The sequence below is a fragment of the Salvelinus namaycush genome, chromosome 20 (genome assembly GCF_016432855.1).
Source record: "Salvelinus namaycush isolate Seneca chromosome 20, SaNama_1.0, whole genome shotgun sequence".
In the NCBI taxonomy this organism is placed as follows: Eukaryota; Metazoa; Chordata; class Actinopteri; order Salmoniformes; family Salmonidae; genus Salvelinus; species Salvelinus namaycush.
This window is the reverse complement of record NC_052326.1, coordinates 12,128,890-12,149,495: the sequence shown is the minus strand read 5'-3', so window position 1 is coordinate 12,149,495 and position 20,606 is coordinate 12,128,890. Positions and strand designations below refer to the sequence as shown.

General features: G+C 41.8%; 2 protein-coding genes across 2 annotated transcripts; both read left to right on the top strand.

Moving 5' to 3' along the window:
* Window positions 1-487: 487 nt before the first annotated feature.
* On the top strand, window positions 488-11,561 carry LOC120065670 (protein shisa-4-like). Its single transcript, XM_039016737.1, has 5 exons — window positions 488-683; window positions 2,599-2,776; window positions 8,631-8,767; window positions 9,061-9,264; window positions 9,434-11,561. The coding sequence occupies exons 1-5, from the start codon at window positions 608-610 to the stop codon at window positions 9,481-9,483; spliced, it is 645 nt and encodes a 214-aa protein (XP_038872665.1). The 5' UTR covers window positions 488-607; the 3' UTR covers window positions 9,484-11,561.
* Window positions 11,562-12,727: 1,166 nt separating this feature from the next.
* Window positions 12,728-20,016, top strand: LOC120065039 (leiomodin-1-like). Its single transcript, XM_039015691.1, has 3 exons — window positions 12,728-13,237; window positions 14,700-16,682; window positions 18,415-20,016. The coding sequence occupies exons 1-3, from the start codon at window positions 12,977-12,979 to the stop codon at window positions 18,439-18,441; spliced, it is 2,271 nt and encodes a 756-aa protein (XP_038871619.1). The 5' UTR covers window positions 12,728-12,976; the 3' UTR covers window positions 18,442-20,016.
* Window positions 20,017-20,606: the final 590 nt, after the last annotated feature.

Here is a 20,606-nt window from a genome sequence, read left to right as displayed (position 1 = left end):
TTCTTAGTTGACTCTGTTTGTAAATGGGGGCTTTTGTGAAAGAGAATGGCAAATGCAGGACAGTTATTACTATTTTTGTGATTGCATTTATTAATCATTTGCATCAATAATAGAAAAATGCAACACCTGAATGAATTGGAAGAACACAATTTTGGTACTGGAAATACTGATTTTGTTCTGTAAACTACTGGCCTAGGATAACTTACTTTTAGGTGGTATGCTGTATTCAAATTAGTAATAGTCAGCTCAGCTGTCACTGAAGCCAATTAGAGGGTTCTCATCCTGTGTGCTGTAGACAGGATGCTATCTTCTAAAAATGCCAGTTGGAATAATGTGCAGTGTATTATTTCCACCAGGATGCCGGGGAGGCGCTAAGGAATCTCATTGGTCTCATCTGACCCCTGGGTGAACAGCGTCACAGGCGATGTGTCATTCTACCCAGATCTTGTTGATCACTAACCTCATTCCCTCCCGTCTGTCATGTAATTCCACAACTAGAGCATGATTATAGAGATATTATTATTCGCAGCGGCGTATGGAGCAAAATAGCTGTTAAAGCTGCCAGTGGTTTTGCGCAAAAATCGACTTTTTCGTCATTTTGGACAGTATGTTCACAGTAGGCAAAATGTCCCTTATCGCTATGGCTCTGCCAGTGATGACCGTCCTCCTCTCCTCCTGGCAGGGTAAGTCTTGACGATGGTGCTTGGTTTTTCGAACAGGCCGCGGCACTACGCTACATTTCTGGATACAATTTACACGTGTTGCAAGAATGTATCCATAAATTGTAGCGGTAGACGAATCCACTAGAGACAAGGCTAATGTATCCAGATAATGCCTCAACGTTCTAAAGGGTTTCCAGACATGATGCATTTTTTTCGGCTGTGTCACCTATATGTATTATAGACCTTTATGTATGTTGTGTGTTTTATTTATTCAAGAATTTCCATGGTTGTCTCAAATGAAATGCGAAACGCACGATAGGCATATAGTCTCACGCCTACATAGACAACAGTTATTCTGGCCTATATTTCGTAATTTTATCTCGAATAGATCTACCGTTCATTAAGTATGCGTAATGTTTATTAATCACAAAATAGTCTAACCCGTATTAGAACCCAGTGGTGTCAAAGCAATAAGTAATTGGCAGAAGTGATCAGGGGAACATCACATTTTAATTTGATTAGATACACGAAATCAAATGATCAATCCATTGACTGTTACATTATTCATTTAATTATATTTACAGTATATTGCACTAAATGGGGACTGAACTCATTTAAATGAACATACTTTCATATGACATGGGCTCAGATTCCTTTGTAGTTGGTTCTAGTGATGGGCATTCCGAGTATTTTCGGTGAGTCGGTCTATTTGGCTCGCTTCACGTAAAAGAGCCGTCTCATTTGACTCCCGAATGACTTTTCGTTCAAAATCGATCTAGGACCAAAGAAAAATTGCAGATCTCTAAAGTAAAGCCCCAAAATTAGGCTACCATTATGTCAGATAGTGAAATGCGCGTTCACGTATTTTTTGGGTCCGGAGAAATGATTAGATCACCTGCATAATTTATTTTTTATTTTTAAGGAACTGCAAAAATGAGCGTGGACCAGAATGGTTCGCTCTCCTCACTATTTACTGAGGGAGCCAAATGAACGGCTCTTTCACTGATGCTATTCGGTTCCCGACGTTCAAAAAAGAGCTGTTAGTTCGCGAACCAACACATCCCTAGTTGATTCATCTGTAGTCCCTTAGACCAGAAGGAAATTACATTAATGAAGCAGAAACTTCCTAATATGGGTTGGGAGGTAGTGGGGCACCTATGCAAGTGGCATAATTACCTATAACCCTTTTATTTATTTTTATTTCACCTTTATTTAACCAGGTAGGCCAGTTGGGAACAAGTTCTCATTTACAACTGTGACCTGATTGATTACACTTGAGGCTACTCAGTGGACTTAATATATTTAGTGAGACACCAAACAGCCCATTGGCTACATCTCAACACATAATTACTCTGTAATTACACTTGGAGGTTGAAGAAGGACACAGTAAAAATGTTCAGTGGTTATATGCATTAGGCTGTCCTGTAGGGCCTGATGCTATATGTCCGTCAGGTGCATTCAACTCTGAACCTACGAGATCCCGAGCCTGCTGGGTGTCTGTTCTACCTGATAATTAATTGCACACACCTGGTGTACCAGGTCTAAATCAGTCCCTGATTTGAAGGGAACAAATAAAAACTGAAGAACTGGCTTCAAGGTCCAGAGTTGAGTTTGAGGGTAGAACAGAAACCGAGCAGGCTCCGGATCTCGTAGGGTCAGAGTTGAATGCACCTGACGGACATATAGCATCAGGCCCTACAGGACAGCCTAATGCATATAACCACTGAACATTTTTACTGTGACATTCTTCAACCTCCAAGTGTAATTACAGAGTAATTATGTGTTGAGATGTAGCCAATGGGCTGTTTGGTGTCTTACTAAATATATTAAGTCCACTGAGTAGTCTCAAGTGTAATCAGCTTTCTTTTGCCTCTGTAAGTCCACCCTTCTGAATCTGGCTCTGGCTCTGTCTGTTTATGCTTGTCTGTATCTGCAGTGGGTGCCACTGATGACTGCTTGTGGTACGTGGATAAGAATGGCACGTGGCACAACGGTATCCCCTGTCCCCTGATGACCTTCTGTTGTGGGAATTGCCACAAGCGCTACTGTTGCCTGGACGGCCTCAAAAGGATCACTGAGAGGGAGCAGAAGCGCTGCGTGCTCTTCCAGTTCAGGTGTGTGTGTTTGTGTGACTGGCTCACTAAATGTCAGAGTACACATTGGTCATATTTTGCTAATTGATTACATTGCTACGCTCAGCACTATATTTCTCTCTGAGAAACCGCCCAGAAGCGGCCGTCTTCCGGGGGGCCGGAAGTGATTGAATCGGCCCGGAATCGTGTGTCGGACTCGGCCCGGAATCAAAATGAATGACTGCCCAGAATCGGCCCACGTACATCGTTTCCGTCTACCTGAATTCAGCAGACTTTGCCAGCATTTTACCAGAATCCCCCCAGAAGTGGCCAGATGCAAATTTAAATTAATGTATGCAAAATTACCCGATTTTAGTCATTTTAAATATTACTACTATACATTTTATACATACAAATAAACCCATCCACAAAAAAAAACTGTTTGTGCCAGAGGGAACACCATACACCTGGTGACCGTGTCAGCGTGCATGCATCTAGCTCACCACAGGAGTCTCTACAGCGTGATTGGACAAGGACATCCCGGCTGGCCAAACCCTCCACTAACTCGGACGACGCTGGGCCAATTGTGCGTCGCCTCATGGGTCTCCCGGGCGCAGCCGGCACGGATCTCAAACGAGCATCTGTAGAAACGCTGTTTGTACTGCGATGCAGTGTCTTAGACCGCTGCGCCACTCGGGGGGTTCCATCCACAAAGTTTTTAATGCTTATCAATTGCCTTGCACAAAATACTACACAGGACTCTTAATGAATTTCTTTAAAATATTAATTGTATTTTCTGATCACAGAAACAATGAGGAAAATATGGAGAGAAAAAAATTATGAAATGTTAATTAGATAAAGCAACCCGTGTATTCATCTGCCAGAGAGTAGCCCCAATCGGCCCGAGCCCCAAGTAAAACATTTGGGCCAGATAACTCACTCCGGAATCGGCCCGAGCTCAATCCCCGCATCCTAGCCATAAGTAATACCGCCGAAGGCCTAGAAGGATCAGCTTCAGATGTTAGTTGATGGATGGATTGATAGTTTGGTTTACATTCATTCACAAGCTGCTGAAGGGTATGTTATGTGAGAGTATATTGTACTTCTTCAAGACCTGGGCCACATGACGTCGGCTGAGTCTGAAGCTCAGTCGAGTGCCCCGACTCTCAGCCGGAATCGGCCCAGATCCAGTGTGCGAGCTGGGCATGTATCAATACAGTTTAGTGGTCACTCTGTATTCCCTCTCGGGGATTGGTGTAATGTTGAGGTAAGTGACCTTGCATCTTGCATCTGAGAGGACACAACACTGCAGATTTTTTTCACACCATAAAAAGCTTTCATCATCACTTAACACCACTGAGCACGCTGGGAGCAGTAACACTCAAATGGAGATTAGGGAGAAAATGTTGTGATTTTTAAAATGTATTTCACCATGGAGTGAAAGGAGGTACTATGGAGGTACTTCTTTTTACATTTACCCCTTTTTCTCCCCAATTTCGCGATATCCAAATGGTAGTTACAGTCTTGTCTCATCGCAGCAACTCCCGTACAGACTCAGGAGAGGCGAAGGTCGAGAGCCATGCGTCCTCCGAAACATGGCCCAAACAAGCCGCACTGCTTCTTGACACAATGCCAGCTTAACCTGGAAGCCAGACACACCGATGTGTCGGAGGTAACACCGTACACCTGGCGACCGTGTCAGCATGCATGCGCCCGGCCCACCACAGGAGTCGCTAGAGCGCGATGGGACAAGGACATCCCTGCCGGCCAAACCTAACCCGGATGACGCTGGGCCAGTTGTGGGCCGCCCCATGGGTCTCCCGGTCGCAGCCGGCTGCGACAGAGCCTGGACTCAAACCAGGATCTCTAGTGGCACAGCTAGCAACTGTGATGCGGTGCCTTAGACCACTGCGCCACTCGGGAGGCCTTTAACTTTGACTCATTGTTTTTGCTTTCCGTTTGTCCTACTGAGCATGACCCAGTTTGAAAACACCTTTAAGGTGAAGCAGAAGAATCCTCTGCACCTACAACTACACTGAACATAAATATAAACGCAACATGCAACATTTTCTACGATTTTGCTGAGTTACAGATCATATAAGGAATTCAGTCAATTGAAAAAATTAATGAGGCCCTATTCTATGGATTTCGAATGACTGGGAATACAGATATGCATCTGTTGATCACAGATACAGATAGACAAGGGCATGGATCAGAAAACCAGTCAGTATCTGGTGTGACCACTATTTGCCTCATGCGGTGCGACACATCTCCTTCGCATAGAGTTGATCAGGCTGTTGGTTGTGGCTTGTGGAATGTTGTCCCACTCCACTTCAATGGCTGTACAAAGTTGCTGGATGTTGGAGGGAAATGGAACACGCTGTCGTACATGTCTATCCAGAGCATCCCAAACATGCTCAATGGATGACATGTGTAGTGAGTATGCAGGCCATACAATAACTAGCTTCCAGGAATTGTGTACAGATCCTTGCAACATGAGGCTGTGCATTATCATGCTGAAGCATGAGGTGGTGGATGAATGGCACAACAAGGGGCATCAGGATCTTGTCAAGGTATTCAAATTGCCATTGAAAAATGCAATTGTGTTCATTGTCCGTAGCTTATGCCTGCCCATACCATAACCCCACCGCCACAATGGGGCACTCTCTTCACAACGATGACATCAGCAAACCGCTCGCCCACACGATGCCATACACGTGGTGTGCGGTTGTGAGGCCGGTTGGACGTACTGCCAAATTCAGTAAAACAATGTCGGAGGCGGTTTATGGTAGAGCAATTAACATCCAATTGGTCGACATTCCCTCAGAGCTGCACATTTTAGAGTGGCCTTTTAGTGTCCTCAGCACAAGGTGCAGCTGTGTAATGATCATGCTGTTTTAATCAGCTTCTTTACATGCCATACCTGTCAGGTGGATGTATTATCTTGGCAAAGGAGAAATGCTCACTAACAGGGATGTAAACAAATTTGTGTGCACAATTTGAGAGAAGTAAGCTTTTTGTGCGTACAGAACATTTCTGGGGTATTTTATTTTAGCTCATGAAGCATAGGACCAACATTTTACATGTTGCATTTATATTTTTGTTCAGTGTATGTTACGGGAGGTCAGGGATCTGGCAGTGTGGTGCCAGTACAACAACTTCTCCCTCAACATCATCAAGACAAAGGAACTGATCATGGACTACAGGAAAGGGAGGGCCGAGCATTCCCCCATTCACATCGGCAGGGCTGTAGTGCAGCGGATCGAGAGCTTGAAGTTCCTCGGTGTCCACATCACTAAGGATCTACCATGGTCCAAACACACCAACACAGTCGTGAAGAGGGCATGACAACGCCTCTTCCCCCTCAGCATGTTAAAACGATTTGGCATGGGCCCTCAGATCCTCAAATTATACAGCTGCACATTTGAGAGCATCTTGACTGGCTGCATCAACGCTTGGCATGGACTCTGCTTGGCATCCGACCGCAAGGCGCTACAGAGGGTGCACCAAGTCTGAACCAAGAGAACCCTGTACACCCTCCCCTCCCCCCAGCGATGAGACTAAATAGTTAGTCTGGATAGCAATTTGGTTAACTATTTTACTATTTGCATTGACCCTTTTTGCACTAACTTTTTTGACTCATCACATATGCTGCTGCTACTGTTAATTATCAATCCTGTTACCTAGTCACTCTATTCCTAGTTATATGTACAGTTGAAGTCGGAAGTTTACATACACTTAGGATGGAGTCATTAAAACTCGTTTTTCAACCACTCCACAAATTTCTTGTTAACAAACTATAATTTTGGCAAGTCGGTTAGGACATCTACTTTGTGCATGACACAAGTCATTCTTCCAACAATTGTTTAGAGACAGATTATTTCACTTATAATTCACTGTATCACAATTCCAGTGGGCCAGAAGTTTACATACACTAAGTTGACTGTGCCTTTAAACAGATTGGAAAATTCCAGAAAATGATGACATGGCCTTAGAAGCTACTGATAGGCTAATTGACATCATTTGAGTCAATTGTAGGTGTACATGTGGATGTATTTCAAGGCCTACCTTCAAACGCAGTGCCTCTTGGCTTGACATCATGGGAAAATCTAAAGAAATCAGCCAAGACCTCAGAAAAACAATGTAGACCTCCACAAGGGAGCAGTTTCAAACGCCTGAAGGTACAACGTTCATCTGTACAAACAATAGTACGCAAGTATAAACACCATGGGACCACGCAGCCATCATATCGCTCAGGAAGCTGACGCGTTCTGTCTCCTAGAAATTAACGTACTTTGGTGTGAAAAGTGCAAATCAATCCCAGAACAACAGCAAAGGACCTTGTGAAGATGCTGGAGGAAACTGGTACAAAAGTATCTATATCCACAGTAAAAACGAGTCCTATATTGACATAACCTGAAAGGCCGCTCAGTAAGGAAGAAACCACTGATCCAAAACCGCCATAAAAAAAACAGACTACGGTTTGCAACTGCACATGGGGACAAAGATCGTACTTTTTGGAGAAATGTCCTCTGGTCTGATGAAACAAAAATATAACTGGCCATAATGATCATTGTTATGTTTGGAGGAAATAGGGGGAAGCTTGCAAGCCGAAGAACATCAACCCAACCGTGAAGCACGTGGGTGGCAGCATCATGTTGTGAGGGTGCTTTGCTGCAGGAGGGACTGGTGCACTTCACAAAATAGATGGCATCATGAAGAAGGAAGATTATGTGGATATATTGAAGCAACATCTCAAGACATCAGTCAGGAAGTTAAAGCTTGGTCGCAAATAGGTCTTCCAAATGAACAATGACCCCAAGCATACTTCCAAAGTTGTGGCAAAATGGCTTAAGGACAACAATGTCAAGGTATTGAAGTGGCCATCACAAAGCCCTGACCTCAATCCTATATAACATGTGTGGGCAGAACTGAAAAAGTGTGTGCAAGCAAGGAGGCCTACAAACCTGACTCAGTTACACCAGCTCTGTCAGGAGGAATGGGCCAAAATTCACCCAACTTATTGTGGGAAGCTTGTGGGAGGCTACCCGAAACGTTTGACCCAAGTTAAACAATTTAAAGGCAATGCTACCAAATAGTAATTGAGTGTATGTAAACTTCTGACCCACTGGGAATGTGATGAAAGAAATAAAAGCTGAAATAAATCATTCTCTACTTTTATTCTGACATTTCACATTCTTAAAATAAACTGGTGATCCTGACTGACCTAAGACAGGGAATTTTTACTAGGATTAAATGTCAGGAATTGTGAAAAGCTGAGTTTAAATGTATTTGGCTAAGGTGTATGTAAACTTCCGACTTCAACTGTACATATCTACCTCAATTACATCATACCCCTGCACATCGACTCGATACTGGTACCCCGTACCAAGTTAAAACACTCATTGTGTTTTATTAATTGTATTATTACCTGTTATTACTTTTCTATTATTTCTCTATTTTCTTTCTCCATTGTTGGAACGGGCCCTTAAGTAAGCATTTCACTGTTAGCCTACACCTGTTGTTTACGAATCATGTGACAAATACAATTCATAACACTTCTCATCTTAAGAGTGCTGATCTAGGATCAGTCACCTCTGACCACATGTCATCGTATTCATTATGATCTAAAAGGTCAAACTGATACTAGAACAGCACCCCTATACTATGAGACGCTTTGTGAATAGCTGAGCTGAGGCAGAGATGGGACTGGACAGCTGTTTATGAACCCTGGAACTGTGGGCTCGCAGGGTAACTCTGTGGATGAAACAGTTGGTAATTGCTATATTGATACTTTTGCACTTAATGTTAGAGTGAAGTAGATCATGTGTTGATATTACTCTGTGGAAGCTTTTAGATAGAGTCTGAGGTGTCTTCCTCTCCCGTCCTCTCCTAGCCCTACCACCATCGCTGGTATTGCTTCGTCCATCTTGCTCTTCGTGGCTATCATTGCTACCATGGTGTGCTGCTTCATGTGTTCCTGCTGTTACCTTTACCAGCAACGACAGCAGCGTGGCAGGACTCCCTATGACGGTACCATGATGGATTTTTGTTAACAGAATGTGTTAATATGATAGATGATGTGCGTATATAATGTGGTGTTTTTTGGCAGAAGTTACATTTGGGATTGTAGTTGGGAAGGGTTTTAAGTCTGCCTGCTTTTGAATGTAATAATGTCAGGCGTAGTTATAATGTGAAAAGAATTTGGGACTTTTTAAAACGGCGAAAATGGAGGTGGCGATTCATTGAATTAGTGCGATCATCACAGTGTACTGTATTTCCGTATTGACTCAATGATAAGGAAGCTCTGTATGCTTCAACCTCAGCCCAGCACATCCCAATGGCCAGCTACCCTGTGGAGCCCATGTATGATGCTTACGGCAAGCCGCTGGTGATGGGACATCCTGATTATCAGCACCCTGGTTACCCAATGGCACCTCAGTATTCTGGCATGCCCCAGCCATACCCCATAATGCAACCCGGGCCGTTCCCCCCGTACCCCATGGCAGACCCTGGCTACCCTCAGGGAGGTAAGAGGACAACCTGAAACACCTTTATTATCACCACTGAGTGATGTGATTTGTAGACTAATGTAATATCAATGTCTGAAGAGTAAACAAAATCATGTAGCTCATTTTTAGAAAAAGCCAGATATTGTAATCCAAGTTATAGTTAAGCTTTTACTGTTGTGTGTTTCAGCACCCCCTCCTTACTCCCCGCCACAGTACACTCCCCACCCCGGTCACTGATGGGATGAAAGAAAGTACTGTACATGGAGAGGAGAAACAAAGTAGGGACTGCGTCAAGAAGAGAAGGCGACCACAAGAAGGCAACCAAGGCTCTCCTAGCGGTTGCCCAGTGAAAGATAACCAGAGGCACTTTATTGTCCTTTATTTTCTACATCCTTTAAAGGAACAGAGCATATGCTGAGTTGGGTTCTCCTGTCTGTCCTGACACTGAACTTGATTCCCACTGACAGTCTAATGTGGAAAATGTCACACCATTCCGAGTGAGGTAACCAACCTGCATCCTTCATCCATGCACTTACTCTGACATCTATATCCCTCGCAATTAGTGTAACCCAAAACCACATTCTTCAAGGTCACATGCTTTGTTTGACATTAATTCTCTGCTTAAGACATTTGACTTGAGGAATGGTGAACATCTGTTTTCACATGTTTGCTTGGCTTTAATCCGGTAGTGGACAGAGCGAGGGTCATACCTGCAGATAACAGGGTGTGTGTGAGAGCTGGTTGACTCTTATCTGTTGTATAAAAGTCAGAATGCTCAGAAGAGTTGACGGCTCCTCTCGCTCTGTCGGACCCCTTTAGTCAGCTCTCCATGGGGATTTATTTGTTATCTCATGCTCAGCTTGTCTTCTGTAATCGATTAACATTTACTTTATGTATATTAGAATGTCAGTTAGACAGTACATGTTCTGCTACATCCCAATGTGTCATGGTACTCAGTTGTCAGAAATGCGTTGATTTATTAGTGGAATCTGTGTAAATGTTAATTTTCAGTAATATATCCAGCCAATATTTAACTTAAATAACAAATCTGAGCCTTGTGTCATCGTGAATTCAAGAAACTATTTCAAGACATATTTTGTAAACAATATTTTAACATGTCTTATTATTGTTGTAACAGACACACCTTTTTAGAAATGTTTGACCATGAAATGCTTCGAGCATTTCCTTACATTGTTTTATTTATGGCTATGATCTTTTTCTCTGAGCCATTGTTGTGCACCTTGTAGGATGTTTGAACTGTACAGTAGAGCCTGACGTGTTGCGCATGTTGTACAGTTTACTATGAGTGACCACTGAAAGGCTCGTCCCAGGTCAAATGTGTTGGATAAGGTGACATTCTATTTTACCCACCCTGAGATTCTTAATAGATTTTTCTATTGAATAATATTGAGAATTTTAGCATATTTGTTCAGAGAGGAATGATGAAGCAATCATGCAATAGATATACAGATTCTTCTTGGCCAGCCAGTGTTTAAAAGTGTCAATGTAAAACAGTGACATACTCTTATTTATAAACCCTATTGATATTTTATTATTTGAATTGGATTACTGTAATATTTATTGTCAACATGTAAAGTGTATGTACGGTGGTGAGAGAACGTTTGAACTGTTTAGAATTTCTGCCTACATTTGACCTAGAATGTGATCAGATCTTCACCTAAGTCCTACTAATAGATCAAGTTGACCCTGATTTTAAACAAATAACACAAAAACAGTTGTACCCTTTCATTTCTTTATTGAGAAAATTGATCCAACATTACATTTATTTGTTGGAAAAAGTACGTGAACCTCTAGATGAATCATCTTAATTAAGTGTATTAAAGTAGTCTAAAGTTGAGTGTTTGGTCCCATATTCCTAGCATGCAATGACTACATCAAGTTTGTGACTTTATAAACTCCTGGGATGCATTTGCAGTTTGTTTTGAAAGTGTTTGGGGTTTCGTTTTGCCCAACAGAAACGGAATGGCTTGCCGTTTTGGAATCACTTTTATTTGAGGTAAGAATAGAGCATGTTTTTGAACATGTCCACATTCATGTGGATGCTACCATGATGATGGATAATCATGAATTGATCATGAGTGATGTTAAGTGAGAAGGTTACAAACATCTTATCTACTCAATTAAAAATACAATTACTCCAGTCATCATTCCCCATTCGGTTACTATTGGGAAGAACATCATCCAAAACCCGACAAAAACAAACTGCAAATGCATCCAGAGTTTTTGTAGAGTCACAAGCTTGATGTAGTCATTACATGCTAGGAATCTGGGACCAAATACTATACTTTTGACTACTTTAATACAATAAATACAGATGATTAATCTCGAGGTTCACATACGTTTTCGAACAAAGAAATTGAATGTTGGATCAATTGTCTCAATAAAGAAATGTAAAAGTACAATTGTTTTTGTATTTGTTTAAACATGTTCACATCTATTATGACATTTTAGGTAAACATGTATGCAGAAATACAGAAAATCCTAAAGAGTTCACAAGCACATAATTGAAAAAACGTTCTAAATTTTGAATGCAATTATTTTTTGGTGTACATTTTACCAGAGCGTAAATCACATCTGTTACTAGTTTGAACAGTTCCCAGCTCTTACTTGTTGGTTGTCTGTTTAATGGATGGTAAGACATTGTAATACAATAAGTGCTATGTTTTTTTTCTTTCGAATAACATAAATTATAACTTTGAAATGTAAAATGCAGCAGACTACTGTCGTGTATTGCATGGTACGCTTTCAAATAGTTAACAGACAAACAACCCTTTTGATTTGTCGCCTTGGAATCAATGATATCATTACCGTGAGTGTGTGAAACTTTAGTTTATTAGGAGACGTTTTGGTGATGACGCCCTCTTAGAGGTGGATTCTGAATCTAGTTGGAAGGCAGAAAAGTAAGTATTGGCTTTCAATCATTCAATCACCCAGTCAATTTATAATTGAATGAATCAAATTGCGGAGGCTATGATAGTAATGCAATTTTACTACAGCATTTTGACCACTAGATGTCCTTAAAATTGATACTTTGCAGCCAAGTGAAAAATCTGTTCTACATTCAAAAATATAATTGTAAACTATGTCCTATGAACACAATGTTGCAACAATTTTCTCACATATTCTGTAGTCCTTAGCTTGTTATTAGTTATTAGCTCATTCAACTATGTCATAAAACACCTCAAAAGAATAGACACATCTTCAAAGACTACAAATTCAACTTTCATTGTTTTTTGATTTTTTTCATTGTCTGTGTTCATTGAACACCAAACCCTCTTGAACTAATGCTGTAATCATGAAAGAGGAAGTAGCACTGTGTTATACCATGCTTTGGCATTTCTGGTAAACTCAGCCCTTCCCATTGCCTTTAAAGGACTATGTACCCTGCACTAAATATGGACATGCAGTTTCAAAGGATTTCAAAGAATGTCCCAGCCTTTCAGACCAACTTTCATGATAGACTAACACACTCCATACTGGTACCCCGACTGCAAGCCCAGTCTCAAGTCCTCCCTCTTAGCACCAGGATTGAGGCCTCTGGTGGCTTCTCAGTGAGAGGGACACCACCTTCGGCCCATGGGGATATTCTGCAGGCTCCTACACTAGGAAAGCACACTTTTCTAAAGGAGATACCATACAACTTGTAGGCTACAAACCGTTTTCATCTGTTCCGCTGTGAGGGTGTTTTCTTCTCCAGCCAGAGGCGACCATGTCCAGGAGGAAGGTGAGGGGACTGACGCGGACAGGGCGGCAGGTGAGCGAGGACCCTGACCTGGATGTACTTTTGTCCAACCTGTCCCCTGAGCAAATTGAGGAGCTGGAGAAGGAGGTATTGGTGGCCCCCAACCTGGATCCCAATGAGGAAAGAGCCATAGAGCAGCCTGCCACTAATACTGTCCGGGACCGGGATGCTAAGCTGGACAGCCGGGAGCATCCGGGGAAGCTCAGCCAAAAGGAACAGTCTATTGAGGTATGATTACTAAACATCGAGTCATACAGTGGAACTCCCCCACAGTTAATGTTTATTATGTGTGAGACAGAGTTGGTCTGAAGTCCACCTTGTGAGATGTTTTACTGACACAATCTGCCACCTTAATTGTTTATCCTATGTTTTTCTACCCGGTTTATCCCTTACCTGCCTCTTTTGTTAGGGTATGTTTAATCTCAGGGATACTGACAAAAGTGATAGTGGTGGAAGTTAGTCACGTCCTCTCAGACAGACATCAGCTCCACCCGTTTCACATATTTACTCTTATACGGTAATAAGCCTCATTTTGGTCAATAGGACTGGCTGTTGGAAACCAGATAAACAAATTACAATTCAAAAATGTCTAAAAGATAGTTCATCTACGTTAGTGTTCCTTAAACAGGTGTTTTAATGGTACTTCTGAAATGTATTCCCCTGCCAACTGGATGTCACAAAAGGTTCCAGCAGTTCATGAACTGTGCTCCGCTGCTGTTAGTTCTTAGGGCAGGGGAAACACTATTGTATACCTTTCACATTCTTCGCACAAGTCCCCTTTGGTAAACAGAGAAAATGCTTAAAGATACAGTTATCAAAACAATATTGTGCACAGTGTCACCTGATTTTTGTATAGCTTTGTAGTTTATAGGTCAAAGATGAGTTTTAGTTTGTTTTTAGTTGACAGCTTTTTGATGTAGGGCCCACCAGGTAGGGAGAAACAGAGCCAGGAGATAGCTTTTGGATGTGTATAAAGAAGAGCACTTCAAATGATGGATCCGGGGCCCTGTGGAGCTTCTTAATCCCGGCATGATGGAATTCCTTGGTTGATTGCTCCTATGCTGCTCAATGCCTTTTAAGGAAACATCTGCCAGGGCCGCAGCCTCGAGCAAACAAAACAGATGGAGCAAGGCTCACAAATCAGACACTTAGAGTAGCTGCTCCGCAAATGTATTTCTGCACTATTAACAGACTCCCCCATGCACACTGTAAACACACGCTATCTAACGTCAAGTTTACATTACACGCTGTGGTCTTATATCATAGCGTATGTCGTACTGTGCTCTCCGTGCCAACAAGTTACGCTTCGTACATAGACAAGTTGAGTACAAACAAAGACTTGTTTTAATACCTGATATTTCTAGAGAACATGAATGAACTAATGCATGTTTTTGTGTAAATCATTAGAAACCGCAAAGGCAAGGTTAGGTCATCATGGACACAAACTGATTTGTAGCTGGTGGACAGGCCTATGATTAGTCATGTTGATAGGGCTGTTGGTGGTCATGCAGTGATGACCATAACAGGCAAGGCACATTACGACTGAGAACACGTCATTCTAATTGGATTTGACAGTAGAAAACTATTACTGTTTAGATTCTTGCGTAGATTATTGAAAGTCATGTAAGTGTATGCTTTTCAGATTCACTTAATATGGAAATGTCCCTATGTAATGTTTCTTCTCCTGCAGGGGGAACCCAAGAAGGAGAGCCGGAAACAAGAGTACCTGAGGAAGATGGGCCTGAGTCAGGAGGAGAAAGAAGGAAGGGGGATCAGAAGGCAATCAAGTATCACAACAGAACGAGAGAACAAGATGGAGGAGAGAAATAACAAAAGACCAAACAGCACGAAAGAGGACAGAGTCAGCCTGTCCAATAGATATAGGAGAGAGGAGAGCAAAGACAAAGAAGTGAAAGAGACCTCTAGAGAAAGATTCAGGAGAGAGGAGAGCAAAGACAAAGAAGTGAAAGAGACCTCTAGAGAAAGATTCAGGAGAGAAGAGAGTAAAGACGCTGAAGTGAAAGATACAACTAGAGACAGATCCAGGAGAGAGGAAAGTAAAGACAGTGATGTAAAGGATACAACTCGAGAAAAATACAGGAGAGGGGAGAAAAGGGACAGTGATGTTAAAGAAACGGCCAGAGACAGATTCAGGAGACAGGAGAGTAGAGACAGTTTAGAGAAAGAGGACGCCAAAGAAAGAGAGAGAAATGAGGATAACAAGCTTATGGAGAAAAGAGACAAGAGGTTGAGCACCAGTAATAAGACAAAGGAAATGATCTCCAAGTTACAAGAGAAAAATGAAAAAGAGAAGATCAAGGAGAAAGAAAGAAAAGAGGATATGAAAAAAAGAGACGAGAACAAGACAAGGGGACTTGTGTCAAAGTTTGTGGAGAAGCAAAGTCGGGTTGAAGAGAGTAAAACAGACAATAAAAAAAACAGAGTGGAAGAGAAGGACAAGCCAGGGAAGGACAAGTCTGACTTGAAACTTGAGAGACAAAAGTTGCCAACAGAGAAGGAGAGCGGAAGTGAGAAGCAAGAGGAGAAGGAAGATCCTAAGGAGAAAGCGAAAGAAGATGGTAAGGAGAATAAGAAAGATGTGGGGTTAAAACGTAAGGAAAGTATAAAAGAGAAAGATAGGAGGAGTATTAGAGACAAGGAAAGAGAAGAGAAAGGGGAAACAGAGGAGAAAACAGGAAAAGATGCAAACGAAGGACTAAAATCCAGCAAGGGTGAGGAACAACGTGGGAACTGTGTGACAAACAAGAGCACACCTAGCAAGACCAAAGTAGAGGAGGAAGAAGACGAGGACTCCAGCATGTTCAGCGACCTCATAGAGCAAGTTTGCAGCAACGACCCCACCATGACAGAGCTCAATGTGAACAACTCGGAGGTCATCAAGGCTAAAACACTCATCCAGTTTGCAGAGGCCTTGAATAAAAACACACACATTAAGACTTTTGCCTTGGCCAACTGCCGTGCTGATGACCACGTGGCCTACGCCATTGCGGGCACCTTACGCACCAATACGTCTATCACAAGCATCAACCTGGATTCCAACCTTCTCACCCCTAAGGGTATAATGGCCCTGATCCAGGCCTTGCAGAAAAACACTACACTCACCGAACTGCGCTTCCACAACCAGAGACACATCTGCGGAGGCAAGACAGAGATGGAGATGACCAAGATACTGAAAGACAACACTACCCTCCTGAAGCTGGGCTACGGCTTTGAGCTGGCCGGCCCACGCATGACCATGACCAACATCCTGAGCCGCAACATGGACAAGCAGCGACAGCGACGCCTACAGGAGCAGAAGCTGGCCCAGGCCAATGGTGAGAAGAAAGGGATGCTGGAGGTGCCCAAGACTGCTGGGGGATTCCTCAGGGTTTCCCCCAAGGCTTCCCCTAAACCCTCCCCACACCCCTCACCAATGCCCTCCCCGAAGTTGACTCAAAAAAGAGGACCAGGAGGGGGACCTCCTCCACCCCCTCCTCCTGGGGGCCCACCTCCACCTCCACCCCCCATGCTGGACATAGACTCCCTGCGAAACTCCCTGACGCCCGCATCACAGAGGAAGATGGATGATAAGGCCAACAAAACCGGTGGTACGAACTCTAGGGACCAACTGCTGGACTCCATTAGGAATGCCAATATGAAGATACTGAAGAAGGTAAGATGGGGCAAAGATCAATTGCTGATAGACATTGAAAGAGTTAGGGTTGGCAGGGAGGCTCAGTCACAGATTGTAACACATTTATACGTAACTTCAGAAAGTATTCACACACCCCTTGACTTTTTCCACATTTTGTTGTGTTACAGCCTGAATTTAAAATGGATTACATTTAGATTTTGTGGCACTGATCTACACACAATACCCCATAATGCCAAAGTGGAATTTTGTTTGTAGAAATGTTTTAGAAATGAATAAAAAATATAAAGCTGAAATGTCATGAGTCAATAAGTGTCCAACCCCTTTGTTATGGCATGCCTAAATACGTTTAAGAGTAAAGATGTGCTTAACAAATTCCATAATAAGTTGCATGGACTCATTCCGTGTTCAATAATAGTGTTTAACATGATTTTTGAATAACTACCCTTCTCTGTATCCCACACATATCTGTAAGGTCCCTCAATCGAGTAGTGATTTTCAAGCACAGATTTAACCACAAAGACTAGGGAGGTTTTTCAATGCCTCACGAAGAAGGGCGCTGATTGGTAGATGTGTAAATAATTCTAAAGCAGATGCTGAATATCTCTTTGAGCATGATGAAGTAATTCATTAGGATTTGGATGGTGTATCAATACATCCAGTCACTACAAAGATACAGGCATCCTTCCTAACTCAGTTGCCGGAGAGGAAGATGACTTCTCAGGGATTTCACCATGAGGCCAATGGTGATTTTAAAACAGTTTCAGAGTTTAATGGTTGTGTTATGAGAAAACTGAGGATGGATCAACAACAACATAGTTACTCCACAATACTAACCTAAATAACAGGGTGAAAAGAAGGAAGCCTGTACAGAATAAAATTATTCCAAAACATGCATTCTGTTTGCAACAAAGCACTTAGGTAATTCTGCAAAGAATATGGCAAAGAAATTACATTTTTTTTCCCTGATTACAAAGCGTTATGTTTGGGGCAAATCCAACACAACACATCACTGAGTACGACTCTTAATATTGTCAAGCATGGTGGTGGCTGCATCATGTTATGGGTATGCTTGCCATCGGCAAGGACTCGGGAGTTGTGGGGAAAAATTAACAGAATACAGCTATAAGCACAGGCAAAATCTTAGAGGAAAACCTGGTTCAGTCGGCTTTCCAACAGACACTGGGAGAATCATTCATATTTCAGCAGGACAATAACCTAAAACACAAGGCCAAAGCTACACTGGCGTTGCTTACCAAGACGACATTGAATGTTCTTGAGTGGCCTAGTTACAGTTTTGACTTAAATCTGCTTTGAAAATCTATGGCAAGACTTGACAATGGCTGTCTAGCAATGATCAACAATCAATTTGACAGAGCTAGAAGAATTTTTAAAAGAATAATGTTCAAATATTGTACAATCCAGGTGTGCAAAGCTCTTAGAGACTTACCGAAAAAGACTCACTGGTGTAATCGCCGACAAAGGTGTTTCTACTAACTATTGACTCAGGGGTGTAAATACTTATGTAAATTAGTTCAATTTTCAATTAATCTGCTAAAACATCTAAAAACATGTTTTCCCTTTGTCAGTATGGGATATTGTGTGTAGATGGGTGAGAAAAAAATCTGTTTAATCCATTTTGAATTCGGTCTGTAACACAACAAAATGTGGAATAAGTCAAGGGGTACGAATACTTTCTGAAGGCACTGTATATGCATACAGTATCCATACACTCTCCCCTCTCTTCCTACAGGTTGCGGTACCAAAGCTGTTGCAGTAATCCCCTGGCATGGAGAGTGAAAGCCAAGGAAGAGGAAGGACATAGATCTCACAGGGGATCGAAACTCCAACACATCCCACGCACAGACTGACACCCAGTCTTACCACTGTGCTGCGGGATGGATAAGGCAGGCAAGCAGAGAGTGAAAATTGAGATTTCTATTGGATGTACAGCCTTCACTGTGCCACGAGTTCTCTCCTCAAACTTAACACTGGACCGCAGGGACCCCGTGGAGGGAGAAGAGGGCAGAGTTTTGCAGGAGGATGTGCCCTGAGGTCCTAGTTGTCTGCCTTTGTCTGTGTTGATGCTTTGCCTGTCATTTGCACTAGATTATGAAGCAGCTCATATGGTATGTTGACAAAAGCATATGATGTGTATGATGTGGGGGCGTGTAAAATTCTATAAAAAAAAGATATATACAAAACTACTTTAACATTCATTTAAATATTGGATGGTAATTTGACATTTTATTTATTTGTGGAGGGAATCACTTGGAATTTTGCCCAAACTGCTGATTCTCCATGGCATATTATCAGGGAATTAAAATGGGGTTAGATTTCAGCAATTCACAGGGGGAGAAAGGGTGGTTTGTAATGTGTGTCATTGCCAAATCTCAAGACTGACATCTCAGGCAAAGTTTTACACATAAAAAGCAACCTAGAATCCCAGTCTTCTTAGAAAGACTCAGGAAGGAAGTTAAGTTTTGGGGGGATTTAAGTATGGTCAACCTTTAAGTACTAACAAAGTTATGCAACAACGTTTAGTAATAGCAATGTTATTTATAAATATATGTTCATACATTTTGCTCAAAGTGCAAAAAATAATGATTCTAACATAGAAAAAAATGAGAATGTCAAAAGCAAAGAAAACAAATCACAGAATACTATTTCCAGTGACAACAATGCAAACATATTCCAGGCTAGATGTCTTACTACTAGTCAAGTCTTACTACTAAAGATTTTAAAACAGTTTATTTTATTACCATGGCAGAGCAAAATTTATGTCTCTTTCAGTGTGATGACATTGTACAGAGCGGTTTGCCACTCTAAAAGTGACTATTGACTATTGTATGCATAATGTGGTTTCTGTTTCATTTTGGACTTCATTAAGTTACAGAGCCTATAAAAAAGTACTGGTATGTTTGCAATTAAAAGTGTAATATAATACACTTTATTATAATAACTTCATAATCAAGTACATCTTTAAAAAAAAAATAACACGTAGATACAGGATGGAGACATATCTGTCCATTATTTGATGGTAGGCTAATACAGTACAGTAGGTAACTGATACATTTACTGTATTTTGTTGTGTTGTTTAACCTGTACTGTAATGTTTAACCTGTACATACAATATTTTCCTTTCAGGTGGACATTTCCCCGGTTTTCAATGTAATATATCTTAATAATACAATTTCTACTGCTTGAGAAATATTAAGTTGTCTATGTCAGTCTGTCTATTGATTGGTTGACGGAATCAGAAATAATTTCCAATATCTATATAAGGTATGCTGTCTCAGTAGAGCCCTGTAAGGACATTTTGTGACCAAATGGACAATTCTGTGTGCCACGCCAAGTATAAGATGTCAAATAGATCATAATAAAAGGTTTGTGTGTGCACACACAGAGCAATGAAGTGTATCTTAGCAAAGCTAATGATCTAATGCACTGTTGTGTCTGTATTTCAATCTGATTTCCATTTCTGCACACGTCTGGCCGACAACACTAAATGGAATGTGACCTTTAGTGAGAAGAGTGAGTATACACGGTTTCCAACAGATTCACACCTACAAGATCATATCCTTCACACAACCGACAAAAGAGAGTGGACTTAACTGTCTACTTCTAGTAGTGAATATGTGTTATCATGTTTTGACAACATCTGACACTGGGGGTTGAGAGGGATAGCGACAGGCCAGTTTACGTCTCGACTGCCCGGCCTAAACCTCTGCATCCACAAAATGCCTATATTTGGTCATTTCTCAATGAAGACTTGCACAGTGATTCATTCCTTTCTTGTTCCTAATAATGGGAAGTGGGCCAGCGGTCTGTCTGGCTCTCCCCATGAACACTGGTCTGATGGGGAGAGGGAATGGACGAGGGGAGGGGAGGGGAGTAGGAAAACATCTGAAAAGATGTAGATTATTGGATTAAATGCAAACAGTG